Source organism: Phoxinus phoxinus (genome assembly GCF_949152265.1).
Source record: "Phoxinus phoxinus genome assembly, chromosome: 18".
Taxonomy (NCBI): Eukaryota; Metazoa; Chordata; class Actinopteri; order Cypriniformes; family Leuciscidae; genus Phoxinus; species Phoxinus phoxinus.
The window spans coordinates 7,144,759-7,161,555 of NC_136893.1; the positions used below are offsets into that span (position 1 = coordinate 7,144,759).

Genomic DNA, 16,797 nt, shown 5'->3' on the forward strand with positions numbered 1-16,797 from the left:
AAGAAAGAAAACGTTTCTGTTTTTAGTACGTCAATATCATGTAAACGTACCCTTAGAGTAACAATACATATCTTGAGGTACTATGAACCTTTAAAGGAACACTCCACTTTTTTGGGAAATAGGCTCATTTTCCAAGTCCTCTAGAGTTAAACAGTTGAGTTTTACCGTTTTCGAATCCATTCAGCCGATCTCCGAGTCTGGCGGTAGCACTTTTAGCATAGCTTAGCATAGATAATTGAATCTGATCCGAAGACTTTCTATATTTTTCCTATTTAAAACTTGACGCTTCTGTAGTAACATCGTGTACTAAGACCGACAGAAAATTAAAAGTTGTGATTTTCTAGGAACTGTACTCTCATTCCTGCATAATAATCAAGGAACTGTGCTGCCGTAATAATTTGGCAGGGGGTCGAAATTCGGCACAACACCGGTACTAAGTTTGTAATATCATTGCACCTGCTGGTACAGCATCACAGTTGCTTGATTATTACTCAGGAATGAGAGTATTGTTTCTAGTCATATTGGCCTAGAAAATAGCAACTTTTCAGTTTCTGTCGGCCTTAGTACGCGATGTAACTACAGAAGTGTCAAGTTTTAAATAGGAAAAATATCGAAACTCTTTGGTCATTTTTTTTGAGAGAGATGCTAACAGTCTAATCAGATTCAATGATCTATGCTAAGCTATGCTAAAAGTGCTACCGCCAGACCCGGAGATCGGCTGAATGGATTCGAAAACGGTAAAACTGTTTAACTCTAGAGGAGTTGGAAAATGAGCCTATTTCCAAAAAAAGTGGAGTGTTCCTTTAAATAGATACATATGTCCTTATAAGGGTACTCCAGTGACAAACTGTACAATCTGTGTACATTTTTTACAGAGTGTATCAGAATCATTGTAAGAGGCTGAACTCATACCTTTCACTTTTTCACTTCCGGTGTTTAAAAAAAAATTTTTGATCACGAATATAAAATCATTGATCATGAATATCTGTCATTGTATTATTCCAAGTATATCATGTTGAATTTAAGCTTGAATTACATTATTTTAATGACAGTTTCAGTGTTCTCTAATGACCTACTCATTTTATTATCTTCAAGTAGACAACAATATGGAGTGTTGCCACCTCTAACAAAACTGTTGTTTTTTGGCACAAAAACAGAGTACATAGTGACCAGGTGTGTGTTAATGGGATGCACTGCTGATTCTTACAACCACACAGAGATCCCAGCAGGCATGTGCAGAAACAGCTCTGTCGCATCTATCCCGTGTACTTCGCTTAGTGTAGTGTACGGCTGTAAGAATACGAATGCTTCCGGTCTTCACTTCCTTCTTGAGCCCAGCAGGCAGCAGCCCAAACAAAGTGACAATAAGCCATCTGTCATACGAGCGTAGACTGTGTCTCCAGTGCCTCCAGAGCTCCTTACTGGGAGACATTAGCAGGGTTAAACAGTCGGTAGGAAGGAAAACTCGTCACTGCACAGCCATATGCCTCTTCTCCTCAATTGCACAGTGAAAGAACGCTTGTCGGAAATCCTTGAAGATGTTTTGTTTTTGGGGTCCAGACCCGAGAAAAAGAGATTCTGAAAATCATCAGGTGTCGATGCAATTTGATTAATAAACATCAGAGCGTATGTTATGGTAATTGTTTTGTAGGAACCCTCATCAAGTTTGTGAGGCTTCTCATCTGTGTGACAGTCATCAGCCTTTTTTTTCTCCATTTAATGTCACCAATCACCTTTAGCTAGAGCGTATTTAAAAAGCCATTGATCTTTATAATGCAGTGCTTTAATATGACAGTAACAGTTGTACGTGATGCAGGAAGTCAAATTGTGGAGATTGATGAGGGCTTGCAGGTGAATTATAATCCATCTACCTGAGTGATGCCTGCGCTGTGTTCCATACCAGCAGGCCAACAAATAAATAAAACCCACAAAGGTGACACTAGGAATTGATACTTAACAATCCCTCTGAGCAACAAGCACTAGGAGCGGCTTTGACTGAGAGGAAAACTCCCCTGGAGAGACAGAGAGCGAGAGAGAAATGGCAAAGCTGGGAAGGTTAATGGAAAAGAATGGACTGGATTCGCCAAAGGTCACACATACAGAGTCAGCACCTTGTTTATGATTAGAAGAGGTCTGAGCACAGCTTGTGTTTGAGCCGCTTAATAAAACGCTTTAAATGACTATTGATTCATGCTTCGGAAGAGAACTATGAATCTCCATGTAGTGATTACCTATGTAAGCATAAGGTCCAGCGTTTTTAAATCCTTAATGAGAGTCATACGGTAAAAGTGTGGTCACTGAGGTTGATCTTCTCCTTTTTAATTGGTAAGAGGGCCTATATTTCATTATAATAAATAATGTTGTATCTTCTAATTTCTAAAATTGTAGTCGGCCACGAGAAGTTTGAAGACAAATTGAGAATTTTAATGGCCAGTGGACCATCTCTTATGCAAATTGACTGTAGAATTAATTGATTCGATCCAATTTCCAGATCCTTAACTAGATTGTGGGATTACTAACTAAATCTGGAATGTGATGTATGTGTGGTGCCCTGTGCGCCGTGTTGTGCAGGGCCTTTCTGCCGATTTTTCAAAAATTCCCAGGATGAACTTATTTGGAGCGTATGCCGTAATCTCATTCGGGATGTGAATATGATGAGCGACTGATGGGAGTCTGTTAGTGCACTCAGTCTAGGTTAGTGCTGTGGATCAATGCGTGACCCTATTGGGGGGAAAAATTGGGAATTTGGAAGAACTGACCTTTAGATGAAAAGAAATGGACTGAGATTCTAATGAAAAGAAAGCAATATCCAGTTAGACTGGTAAAATTGCAAGGTGTATGAGTGTAATTAGTTGATGTCAATAATGAGGTTGCATAGTTGTAATGATGATTTCCTCGTGGGGATATTGATGCTGAGAGCTTGCTCAGAAACTGTGGCATGGTGTGCTTTTGTTTAGATTTGTGCACCTCGGTATTCACCACACTAACCTCATTTTTTTACTATATTTGCAATCCAACTAAATTTTTTTGGTTGATGCACCATTATACATTAAAACAGAAATTGTTTTCATTACAAATGTACAGTAGTAATGTGAACTATTTACACTAAGGTAATTAAAGTTGTAGTATTATTGATGGATGATATTGGCGCCATATCAATTGGTTACGAGCCAATTTTTCAGAATTTGTTCATATTGGATATCTATTGGCTGATATTGGATTATTTAATGTGCATGCTTGTTTGTATGCATGCCACAATGGCCACCCTCATAATTTTTAATAGCACTAACAATCAATAATCTTTGTAAGATCTCAAAATAAATTTCTATTTCATGTTTCAGCTATAATTTTGCGATTCCTGGTCATATATGTATACCGGTAATATAAATATTTTTTTTGTACCGCACATTTTTCCACAATGTCCCCCAAATATGTTTTTAGTCATTTATCAGTTGTAACAATAATTATTGGTATTGAGCTGAACTTTATGCAGTAAGCAGTATCACTGTAAGAAACAGGTGACATGATCTCATAGCTTTATTTTTCTCTCTCTCTCTCTCTCTATGTTGTATAGCAATGCATCAGCAATGGATATCTGTCATTGTTCGCCCATATATATCATGTTGAAGAGGAACTTGAATTATATCAAAGACAGCTTTGGATCAATTCAGTCATGTGGAGAGTTTGCGATGTGCAGCCTGTGTGGTTTTAAATGCTTAAAAATAGGTCTTTTTATTGTGTGAGTGGCCAGAGCAAGCTCTCTCATCCTCTGTGATCTTTGCCAGGGGTCGTGTAATGCTCCTTAATGTGCTCGTAAATCATGGCTGCTCAGCCCATACACACAAGAATGTAAAGAATCCAACGCAGCCTCCATCTATCTCTCTCTTCTTCTGTCTTCAAGTCAGTCCAGTAAATCTTTTTTTTCTTCTGAACACAAGAGGAATTTCTCTGCAGCTGATTTTCTGCAAATTAATTACATACTGAGCTCAATGATGGAATGATTTAGGAATGTAGTGGACCCGTTGTGCTGTTCTCTTTACCATGAAATAAAGCTCAAACAGTGCAACGTATAAATTAGATCTTTATCCCTCTTAGTTTACAGGCAGATTTGTCTTCTGCAGCTACACTGCAGGATGTCTATTTTAAAAATTGGGGCTGATGATGTTCAATGGTCAGTCTGTCATGCCCCTTTGAACTTCAATTACTGAATTTCTCTCTTGTTATTTTCATTAATATTATATTAAAGTGTTAGTTCACCCAAAAAATCATCCAAATTCTGTCATAATTACTAAACCCTCCTGTCGTTCCAAACCCATAAGACTTTCGTTCATCTTTGAAACACAAATCAAGATCTTTTTGAGGAAATCTGAGAGCTTTCTGTCCTTCCATTGACAGCTACGCAACTACCACTTTCGAGGCCTAGAACAATAGTAAAGTCATCATTTAAGTAATCCATGTGACTCTAGTGGTTTAAACTCAATTTTATAAAGTGACGTGAGTGCTTTTGAGTGCGAGTTTGCTCCATAAAACATAATTTACCACTCCACCACGTGTTAGCACCACAACGCGCATGCGCACACTTTCGTGCGTTCACGACAGCATCACGAGTTATGAAGCATGTTGTGTTGACACTAGAGCCGTTTTGTGTAAACGTGTGTTTGAGATGAATATTTTGTAAATAAAGGGGTAAAAAAATTTTTTTGCACAAACAAAGCTCTTGCATCACTTCAGAAAATTGAGGTTAAACCACTGGAGTCACAGATTAATTATGTCTGTATTACCTTTCTGGGCCTTTAAAGTGGTAGTTGCATAGGCTGTCAATGGAGAAACAAAGTTCTCAGCTTTCATTAAAAAGATCTTAATTTGTATTCTGAATATGGCTGCATGATATATCGAAATTATAGGAAATATAATAACTGAATAACTGAATGATTTTAATACTTCAAAATATTATGAAATGTCTAAGGCTTAGGTCAAAGCAGACAGTGATAGGCTGGACACGTGACTATTACATACGTGTGACATGCTTAATGTTATAGGCGCAATAAGCGAAGTAGCCTATGTCCACAGGATGCTTCTTTATCTTAAAAAATATAGATTGTGAAACGTATGTTGGTTTTATCATTTTCATTTTTGAAATGTATTTTACATACTTAAAAGCAGCATCGTGTCGCATATCGAATATGTCCAATGCTATCTCACGACCAATTCGTAGGCTACGTATTTTATGAGCTGGCTAATTCATACAAATTCGTACCAGAATTCGTATACGATTTGTCTAAACCCCCAGTGACGAGTAGGTTTAGGGGCGGGGTAAGGATTAGGTCATTCATACGAATTCTTACGAATTAGCCACCCCACGTAGCCTATGAATTGTCGTTGGATCATTTAACGAATATCGCAAATCGATTCCCCCCCCCCCCCAATATTGTGCAGCCCTAGTTCCGATTAGGCTATGCTTACGAGTTTGGAATATTATGATGGTGAGCAATTCATGACAGATGAACTACCCCTTAAATATGAATTAGTCGGCTTGTAATTTCAAAGAAAATCCAAATATTTTGATAAGATGTTTCATGCTAGGCTGTATCCGACATCAACCCCATCTCATGGAATGCGTCTCTCTAGCATTGTATTTATCGTGCAATTTATACGCGAAAATTTGTCTTAGGATTTGTGGTGTGGGGTACGTGCATATTTTACGTTTGGGTATGATTAGTGGTGTGGGGTATACATACGTGCGTTTTATACGCCATAAAGCATTATACGCCATAATGTGTATAAAGCATTATACGCCATCCCGTCCTTCGGATGAGACGTTAAACCGAGGTCCTGACTCTCTGTGGTCACTAAAAATCCCAGGATGTCTTTCGAAAGAGTAGGGGTGTAACCCCGGCATCCTGGCCAAATTTGCCCAGTGGCCTTTGTCCATCACGGTCTCCTAATCATCCTCATATACTAATTGGCTTCATCACTGTCTCCTCTCCACCAATAAGCTGGTGTGTGGTGGGCGTTCTGGCGCAATATGGCTGCCGTCGCATCATCCAGGTGGATGCTGCACATTGGTGGTGGTTGAGGAGATTCCCCCCCCTTCTATGTAAAGCGCTTTGAGTGTCCAGAAAGGCGCTATATAAATGTAATGAATTATTATTATTATTATTATAAAGTGCGTATCATATGCACGTAAAAAACATTTCCGCGTATAAATTGCACGAAAAATACAATGCATGCTATAGAGACACATTTCATGACACTGCAGGGATTAGTTGATTATCAGTCGATCAATTGGTTAATGTGGGTTATATATATAAAATGTATTTATATTTTTTAATTAAGAGCATTTGCAGAAAGGTAGGCTATTATAGGCCTACTCCAGGACAGGAGCATATTTTAAAAATGGTATATTTATATAGGCTATATTTATTAGCTACATTTACATTTTATAAACAGTTTTATAATATATAGGCCTATATATATTTATTATTATTATTATTATTGTATAAAATACGTTTATAGAATAGGCCTAATGCAATACAGGCAATGATTTATTAAAAACCTTTAAATTGATATTCTCTGACTTTTTAGAAGTGTTATGTCCTTTGTAACTAAGCAAGTAGTAGGTTAGATGCAGGTTAAATACAGCAAAGCACTCAGCATTCCGTTCAGTTGCACTGAAGGGGCCACCGGGAGGCCAACTCCTATTTTGCATATGGAACAGTGCCGCGTGGTGATGAATGGTAAGTTCAGCAGTACAGCACAGACGGTGTTCATTCTCTCGCGGACACTTGTATAAAGATATGTTCACATACTTATCTGCAAATTACTGTATCGGATTATTTATTTAGATCTGTGATTTAGCCTCAACAATTCATTACAGAGTTATTTGTACCTTTAATCAGAATGAATGGAATAAAGGGCTATTTCCATCCTCTTGATTACGAATGCTGCATTGTAATCTATAAACGGAAACAAGGCTGAGAATATAGTTAAATCTATGATTAATTGTGCAATGTTGCTGATAGTCCTGGAACCCTCCAGGAGCGGGGTTGAGAACCACTCAAGGTTACTAAGTTAGGCTACTAATTATATTGGGTCTAGATTGATTTACGCAGAATGACTGAGATTGGCCAAGCTGAAATTGCTCAATTAGTTCAAATTTCAGCTGAAGTTAATATTTTTGAAAAGGTAGATTTTGCTGTTCCGTGCTTAGCTTATAAAATGACACACGGCGACGTCCTAATTAAACATAATTAATCAAAATGAGTTATCGCCCACCCTGCCAGGGGCGGTGCCCACAAGCCTTGGCTTCTTCACCGCTAACGTTGCTGTAGTCCAATTTTGCTCAAATGTAATAATAGACTCTGTTTTTAGGATAAAAGAGAAAACCAAATTTGTTTTCTCTGGTTGCTCTTCAGCTCCCATACTGAAGAAGAGTGCTTGAAGGTTGGAAGAGAAGTGCACTGCCTGTCATTAGGCCCAGCGGGTTGAGCGGCTGTGAAGCTGAGAGAGAGCGAGAGAGAGAGAGAGAGAGAGAGAGAGAGAGAGAGAGAGAGAGAGAGAGAGAGAGAGAGAGAGAGAGAGAGAGAGAGAGAGAGAGAAGAGAGAGAGAGAGAGAGAGAGAGAGAGAGAGAGAGAGAGAGAGAGAGAGAGAGAGAGAGAGAGAGAAGAGAGAGAGAGAGAGAGAGAGAGCGAGAGAGAGAGAGAGAGAGAGAGAGAGAGAGAGAGAGAGCGACTTGTCTAAATGATTAATGTTGCGAGGTTGGTAGGCGGAGGCGGAGGAAGGCATATATGTAAGGTTATGTATTAAGAATACAAAGTACAGTATTGCCTATTTCAAAAAGTATCAAAGTTAAATTCACAGAATCACTTTTAAGCTAAATTCAGATTCACTCTCAGTTCTCAACTGTTTCTACCAAACTAACAAAGAAAAATAACGATCTGAAAAACAACAGAATGAACACATTATTGTCATTTACATGCTATTCAGTCACCTTTATTAACTATCCAGAGGGATTTAATTAGTTTGAAGAAACCACTTTTCAGTTTCAAACACATGCTTTTAGTCCGATATGGCCAAGAGGTAAGAACTATATATATATACACATTTTACATTGCAGCTCTGTCATGTTCACACTTTTGTCTATGAATAGGTAAAAACAAAACAAATAAAGGATTCTGGCATTGACAGAGGGGTTAAGTCCTGTTTTGTTGCTTTATTCATTTGTCAGTCAAAGCACCATACATTCAGATTTAAATGACCAGTACTTTCAGTATAAAACCAAAAGAAAAGACAAAACCGGTGTAAAGTCAAACTCATGGCCATTATCAACAACATTCCAAGTTAAAAGATTCAGCACATGCCTTGGGAAAAATAGCATATCGTTTTGGGAGTAATAAAAATATGTTGCGCATTTGCAAAAGTTGAGCGGATGTTAATGACCATTCAAAGTCTTGAATGCCCTTTTTAAAATAGTATTTTCTGTGCCCAAGAGATAAACTTGTACAAGTGGGCTTACATCCGTGTGCAATAAATCTTGGCGCTTTGCAGAGATATTACTACAGCAGTTTATGCACAATGGAGACTAACTCTGATACACCATGTACAAGCTGATAACATGTAATCTGGTTCAAAGCGAACTTGGTTATTGAACTCTTTTCAAGTTAACTTTTCATATAAATCATCATCTAGGAGCAATAAATCTTCAATTTTCTTACATATAAATCATGCCAGAGAAAGTTACAATGGGGGAAATAGCTGATCAGCAACAGAACAGCATATTTTTGTGTAGAATTTGTATTTCACTTATTAAAGAGGTTGGGAGAGGTCACTGTCATTATGCGAGTCATTCTTTAGTGCTGTATTCTGAAGAAGTCCCTAGTTGTTGTATTTCCTGTAGTTTCACTAGCGGCTCTCACAGTTCATCACTGATGGTCTCTCGTAGTGGTACTGGAATTTGAATGGCATTGGAGTATCCACAGCACTGCCACTAATCGCAAAGTGCTGGTTACCTGTTTCCAGGCAGGAGTAAGAGGACTTTTCCTTTGACTTTTCCTTATGGTCTTTCTTGTACTTCATGCGACGGTTTTGGAACCAGATTTTGATCTGGCGGTCAGTGAGCTTCAGCAGCGCTGCCATCTCAAGTCTCCGTGAGCGGCACAGGTAAGCGCTGAAGTGAAACTCCTTCTCCAGCTCAAGCAGCTGAGCGGAGGTGAACGCTGCACGTGCCCGTTTACTGTTAGAACCGCTTCTATCCCGTACTCCTGCTTCCCCACTGCTGTGCCTGGAATCACCTAAAACATGCAGATGGGTAATTGTTCAGGTACACAAGTTTCTGATTCCCTGGTTTCACAGACAAAACTTGATCCTTGTCCCAAACTAAAGTGCATGTTTGAGTTTTTTTTAGCTGTTGATGCACAACAGTAATGTTTTTTTTTCTAAGGCAATTTTATAAAAGCTATGTCCTAATTTAACTAAGGCCTGATCCTGGTTTAATCTAAGTCCTGTGTGTGAAACCGGGCCAAGATTTGTCAAAAATAGACTGATTCTCAACTTCCACAATGAAAAAAAAACTCTCATCCCAAATTATTAAAGGGATAGTTCACCCAAAAAATTTAAATTCTGTCATCATTTCCTTACCCTCATATTGTTCCAAACTTTTATAAATGTCTTTGTTCTGTTGAACACAAAGAAAGGTGCCCCAGAACTGTTTCTTTGGGTGAATCTTTGGGTGAACTATCCCTTTAACCATGTTGAACAGGAGAATCTCTCTGAAGCATAAACTGGGATGATGAAAATGTAGCATGACATCCTTGAGCTGCAAGTTTAAACCCTCAGTGATAAATCGGTGTACTTATCATTCAGAACACTGTCTTGGGCAGACCGTTGTTGGTAGACTTATCACCAAGTTAATTATCCATTCCGTGCGTTCTACTGTTAGATTCCCTAATGATTTTTGTCTTATCAAAGAAGTTGTTCAAGTAGTGACCTCAATGCCATCTTTTCATTACTGAACATATAAGCTGACACCCAGCACATTATATTCGCTGTATCACCTCACTAATTATTGTATATGTTTTATAGAACTTATTCATAGTGTGAATGTAAGAATTTGGCTTAGGCTAAAAGTGAGTCAGTTGTATCTGTGTGACCCAGAAAAGCATAGCCTCAGACAATAAAAAAATTCCACTGTAGGCTCTTTTTTTTCTTCTTCTGCTCCTTAGTAAATGTTTAAGCTTAATCAAGTTCACAGAACAACTGCAGGTCTCTAGAAAATATAACTTTTCTTAAATTCTCTTTTTCTATGTAGCCTATAGACATTTTCACAGAGAAACATCATAATACTATTAGACACCATATCAAATCCCCTTAAAATATATAATTGTGTATTGTCAATGAGCAATAAGAATAAATTATATTTGCCCCACTCTTGTGTTTTTCCATAAACGTGTCCACATTCATCTCAGACTCTTTGTTTTTTTGAGCTGATGGACTGGACTGATAAACATATTTAAATAAATTAACTTAAATGATCAGAATGAAACTTCTGTTTCACATTCTTACATGAATTTACTAAAAGTAAACACCTTTATTAGTCAAGATTGAAATGTTGCTTCTAATTATGGGCTTATTTCCTATTAAAGGAGGAAGGATAACACTAATAATTGATTAATAACTGTACTTCTCAATGATCTCATTCATTGACATCGGTGTCTAAGTGACAAATTACATTTACATAGAACCAAATCTGACACAGATGTTATTCATTATCGACTAAAATATGACAGACTGATTAGATTACGTGTTTCTAAGCAATATAAATCAATATACCTAATTTACTCCAAAAACGAGTTCTCTCACCTGATTCCATGACTTTAATGGAGCTGAAGTTTATAGGTGTGTGTGACTCTCTCATCCAAGGGTACTTCTTGCTTGGAGAGCCGGAAGTTGGCAGCTTGCATCTCTCGTCTCTTTCCGTAGCATTCGCATGGTCCAAGGAGTTTATCTTTTCAGTCGTAGGGTAGTTGGCATCCGCAGAGGATGAATAGGGATGTTGGATATAAGAGAGTTTTTCCAAGTTCCAAATATGGCCTTCATAAGGTTTTGATGAATTTTCTTCAGCATGTTGACTCCACGCAGAGCTGCTCTCCTGTAGATCACAAGGGGAGAAATGTTGCTCCATAGAAAAAACATGAGATTTTTTGCAACATATCTTGTTCAAGTGTGCATTGTTAATGTGAAAGTCGTGAAATGAATTATTGTGCATCTCTAACAGTTCTGATCACTCCGGTTGAGTAATTGTTCACACAAGGTGTAGGAAAGACATACCAGTACACTCACTCGCGTCTTTAATTGTTTTCCAACAAGGGTAAACAATGTAGTCACGTGATGCCCTCCTCCAATAGCCTCGCGCACTCGCTGTTTGAGTTGTAAAGTGCTCGAAAGCAACCAAACAACGATTCCGGGTTCCTCCGCATTCTTCAACTATTTTGCAATTTCGAATGACTATCCTGTGGACAGACGAAAAGCCATGAGCAGGGCTCATACATTACCCTGTTCCCGTGCTGACACGAGTTCAGAGAGCGTGATTGAGAGGTGGGAGGGAGTCGGAGACCCATTTGGACAGAGAAAAGACACGCAAGTCTGGGATCGCGTCTCTTTAGTTTTGCCACAATGGATTGCAGAATACAGACTTCATTTCCGTGATAATGTTTTATAATACAGTGTTTGAAACCTTGACTTAGCCTACTTTTCAGTCCTCTTGTGGTAGGTATTAAAAAAAATTATCGACCTGTTTCCGTTATAGTTAAGTTATTATCCATGTAACGAACGGTTTGCAGTTGTAACAACAGCTCCACGTGTCTTAACATTTTTTATTAATTTAAATATTTTAAAAAAATCTTTGTAATATGTCGTAAAAAGCCACGTAGATACATGTTTCAGCAATGCTTCCTTGTGAATAAAATATTTCTGTAATATACATTGTTTGTCTTTCTCCATCGGCATGTTTTTTAAAAAGGATAACAAACAACATGTCTGATGTGTGATAAAATTGCAATACATTTTAAACGGCTCTTTTGAATAGGCTACTGTTTTTATTATAGGCTACATTTTTTTCCGACGTGTTTTGAGATTTCTGCTTACTTTACCTGGTAAAAAGACATCAAGAGAATCAGGGTGTGGTCAAACAAAGGGATTTTGACTGTCAATGCTGTACTGACAATGCATGTAAAAATAATATTTGGAATGATAAGAGTTTGTTTTTTTAATTAACTGGCAGTGTAAGAAACGAGTCGCTAAGATGGTTATTTGCTCGGGTAACCAAACAAATACTTTTAAGTCGATGAAGTAAGAATCGCATTGAATTTACTATTTAAAACATTGATGAACAAAGAGCAGGAACAGCCCAGATTTGGCGTAGGCTATAAGGACGACATTTTAGGGCAATGGGAAAGTCTTTAAAAACAAGTTACCCAGCGCCAACAAGTTTCAAACGTCATTTTAAATAATCACAAATTGATCACAAAACTCTTGCATTCGCAACAGAATTCGCCTTTGTCCTCTCTGACGTCATAGCCAAAGCTGATGGTGTTCCATTCGTAGACTGTAAAAAAAAGGTTCCATCAGAACGTTGACTATTTTGAACTCAACCTGCCCAGATCGCTGTATTTCAGACACCTAGGTTATCGACACAGTAAGGATTCTTGTTGTGCCAGTTTCTAATTAAAACGACTGCATGCCGATAGCATTAGCAGTCGCGTTGAAGTAAGTAGGCCTACCCAGTCTGAAATGAACATAAAAGACATCACCCTTCCTTTACATAAGCTGCATGTGGACAGCGGTTGTCTCGCACTAGTGATTAATTGTGCACAAGGACTGAAACCCAAGGACTAGTCCCTTTTCATTTACTCTCCACAGTGTCTTGTTTGAGTATTTACTCAGACACTCAGTACTGTCAATAACATGTCTGGCGTATTTTCCAAGACAAAGACTGATAGCCTCAACGACTCACTCTCTTTCTCCTGCAGAGATTTTTATTTTTTGTTCAGGGAATGTTTAATATAATACACTGTTCGAGGAGTTTCTAAGACGCCAAGAAAGGCCTGCCAGTATGGCCAGGTTTGTGTTTGAATAATGGTCACCTCAATCCTAGCACAAGATTACTTTGGACTGCATTAAAACAATGACGTGTAAATGGCAGCATGACAGCAATTTAAAAGCCTTGTCTCTCATTTCGAATGGTTTAACTAGTCAAATCATAACCATTCATATACTGTTTATTAAAGAAGATAATCAAAGAGCCATGGGGCTATATCCTCTCCGGTTGTGAAGCTAAAATCAATCTTTTTTTTTTTGAGAACGATTTGTTATTTTGAGTTCAGTGAATTGCTGTCACAAGCCATGTCAAATAGAAGCATTCACTATGCATATTACAAGTCCGGCTTCTGCCGAGCTGCAGCGCTATTAACATGAAATATTACTGCGCCCGAGTGTGCAGGGAATGCAAGTGTACTCATTCCATATGAATTAGATATTCAATAAATGCTATTAAAACTATTTCGATGCATTTACTATTTTATTAATATTTTTTGGGAAGTGGCGGTGTTGGTGGAGGAGGCGGTTATAGGGTTTTTTATTACAATGATTATTCTGCAGGTTTTTATGGTTCCCCTTGTGCCTTTCATATATTTCAGACTCTTCCCTTATTGTTTGAAAGTCGCTTGTGATCTTGGGAATTTTCTAATTAAAGTAAGTTTGTTCCCTTGTCTCATGCCGCTGGGTCCATTCACTAAATCTGAAAAGGAATCTTTGATGTAGTGGCTCAGCAAGACCATAACTCAGCGCCTCCGCCGGTACACTACAATTCTCAGTGAACTCTGTTTGAACCACGTTGCTGGCAATAAATCATTTTTCTTTCTCTCACAAAAGCGCGCCGGTCGCTCTGGGTGTCAACCCTTTTATAATTCCTCCCTACCTTCTGCGCTCTTGTGGTTGCTGACACAAACAGATGCATAAAACATCGATAATAACATCGCTTTAACCATTTCATGCAAAGATAGGCTCTCTAAAGAGGATAAAAACGGGAATGAGGCAACGAGCTCTTTTGCTACCATAACTCCAATTGGTGAGGACATTACCCAAAATGTTAGAGAAAAACAAATTCTTTCTCTTTCTTTCTTTCTTTCTTTCTTTCTTTCTTTCTTTCTTTCTTTCTTTCTTTCTTTCTTTCTTTCTTTCTTTCTTTCTTTCTTTCTTTCTTTCTTTCTTTCTTTCTTTCTTTCTTTCGCTATGTCTATCCACAAATAGACTTTTTAAATTTCATTAAATCATAATATTTTCATAGTTTGCACAGCGCAATGGATGCATTTTTTCTACTAATATCCTAGTGTTTTTTTTTTTTTTTTTTTTAAATAAGAGACTCATTCCAGGAAAGGATTTTGATAAACAAATGATGTTGTCGGTTATGCACACAAATGGGCCTGTCTCTGATAGTTTTATATCTTCACACTGAACTTTAGAAAGATCCCTCAAGTACTCCTGAAACTTTTGAGCTCGACTTGATAGAGTCGATTGCTCATTTAATTCTGTTATTCATAACTGTTTACATTGTTATTTAAAGTGCACGTGTCATGTCAGGTGAATTCAGTCCACTATGGGAAAAAAATAAAAGAAACCTGAAAGATTTCTTTAAAGCTGCCTTGTTGACAGTGTTCTAGTAAGTCAGCCTGTTCTCACGTAAATGCGTCTCTGTAGCACGCAGTTTGTTTATCGTGCAATTTATACGCGAAAATTAGTTTTTACGTGCATAAGACACTTCTTTGCGTGTAATACACACGCACCCTACACCACTAATTCTACCCAAACGTATTATACACACGCACCCACACCACTATTAAACCTACCCGAACCAACCCATACGTGTCCTATGCACGTAAAAACTAATTTTCGCGTATACATTGCACGATAAACACTGCGTGCTATAGAGACGTTTACTTCAGCATTCAAGATAAAAAATAAATTTTAAAAATAAATCATAAATAAAATATTACTGTATAACATCAATAACTTCTTATTTGCATTCATGTTGAAATTCTAGTTTCATGTTTCTTTCTAACGTTGTATCTAAACCCGTTATGTATGATTGTCTAAAAAGTCATTGGACTTCAATATGTTCCTTCAAAGATAAAGTTGTCAAGTTGCTTTTGAAAGGGTTTAGTAACCAGCGTGTCTTTATTTAGGCTTCTTAATTTAGGCTGTTAATATAGGATTTCAAGTAGGCTACTAGTATTCTATGTCAGTACATGCCTGTTTAAAGCACTCACCATGTTGTACAGAAAACGTTAATCTACGAATGCCATTTCTCTATAGAAAAGATGACATTAATCATTTTGGCGCAGCAGCACGTCTCGTGACCTCCTCGTGACCGCATATGTTTAGACACACTGCAGACACCCCGGAGGACTGGACAAAAGCCTCAATACACAATTCTACATCTATACCGTGACACTGGGAACTTCTCAGTTGCAGCAAGGGAATCTTTCTTTTAGGCTATAAAGATATGTCAACCAATGTGAAATGAATTTATAACTTTTCAACAATTTATTGTTTGTTTGTGAAAATGTGCAAACTGGGTGATCTTTAAAAGTAGCCTAGGCTACTGCTTTCCGAGTGTCTTGATATGAGCACATTTCTCTGCATGTTACTACGTGAGATTATGGATTTTGCAGAAGATTCTTCTATCTGGTTGCAAACGTGCCTTGGGACCTGAAATAACGTCTGTGTTCACTAGTGGAGCACAGTCTCTGACATAAGCTATGTGTCCTTTGGCTCTTAAACCCCACAAGAATTACTCCATATCTCTTTAGTGAGATGTGTGGAAGCCTGGCAGACAGATACAGAGATGTTCACAGGTGACCCTTCATTCATATTACGACCGTGCTCAGTCTCGCATTCTTAACAAACTGCCCCCTGTGCCATTATACGCTGAACTCTTCATTGTAACGAGACTTTATTGACAAAGGCTGGGTAAAATACTACAGGTTAATTCGATAAAAACAGGATACGCATTGTAGCTTCAATCGGTAACTCGGTAAAATAAAGAACTTTTAGTGATAATGGATGTTCTACTATTCTGTGAGCGACTCTCGTGTAGCTTGTTGCCTGGCAACTTGAACAAATCACAAGATCAAGATCACTCTTCTCTTTTATCAGACATTTATCTTACCCGAGTAATCCAGTATGAAATTACACTTATTATTATTAGTTTTTTGTTTTGTTTTGTTTTTTTCAGGAATAAAAAATACCACATTGTTGTGTTTCCCAACATGCTTTTAAAACAATCTCAAAATACGGTGTGTGTGGCCTGGTAAACCTTACATCATGGGGACCAAATGTCCCCACAAAGATAACAATATCCGAAATCCTTGTCCTTGTGGAGACATTTATTTTGGTCCCCATGAGGAAAACGGCTTATAAATCGTACTAAGTGATGTGTTTTGAAAATGTAAAAACACAGAAAGTTTTCTGTGATGATTAGGTGTAGGGTTTGTGTAAGGGGATCGAATATACAGTTTGTACAGTATAAAAATCATTATTTATATGGAAAGTCTCCATAAAACATCAAAACACTGTGTGTGTGTGTGTGTGTTTATACCGTCAAGCAACGTCTCTTTCCAAACAGCAAGCGCCAAAACTTTCACCAGTAGCCTAGGCTACGTCCAGTATGTCTCACCATCACGAAAATTGTGCGAAAATAACTTATGATGTTAAATACTCGACGGGATTATAGTTACCACTTG

The 16,797-nt window shown here is 37.9% G+C and overlaps 1 protein-coding gene across 4 annotated transcripts in view; it reads right to left on the reverse strand.

Moving 5' to 3' along the window:
* Positions 1-7,977: 7,977 nt before the first annotated feature.
* Positions 7,978-16,797, reverse strand: part of LOC306985626 (homeobox protein Hox-C4a) — a 38,746-nt gene continuing 29,926 nt past the window's right edge. For 2 of the 4 annotated variants that reach the window (XM_079588092.1, XM_079588091.1), the window contains 2 exons: positions 10,859-11,147; positions 7,978-9,291 (listed from right to left, as the gene is read on the reverse strand). In XM_079588092.1, coding sequence (XP_079444218.1) covers positions 8,903-9,291; positions 10,859-11,147 — 678 coding nt within the window. In that variant the 3' untranslated portion in view covers positions 7,978-8,902. Of the gene's footprint in view, positions 9,292-10,858; positions 11,148-11,326; positions 11,509-16,797 lie in introns of all 4 variants that reach the window. The other 2 variants (XM_079588093.1, XM_079588090.1) reach the window with 2 other exon arrangements.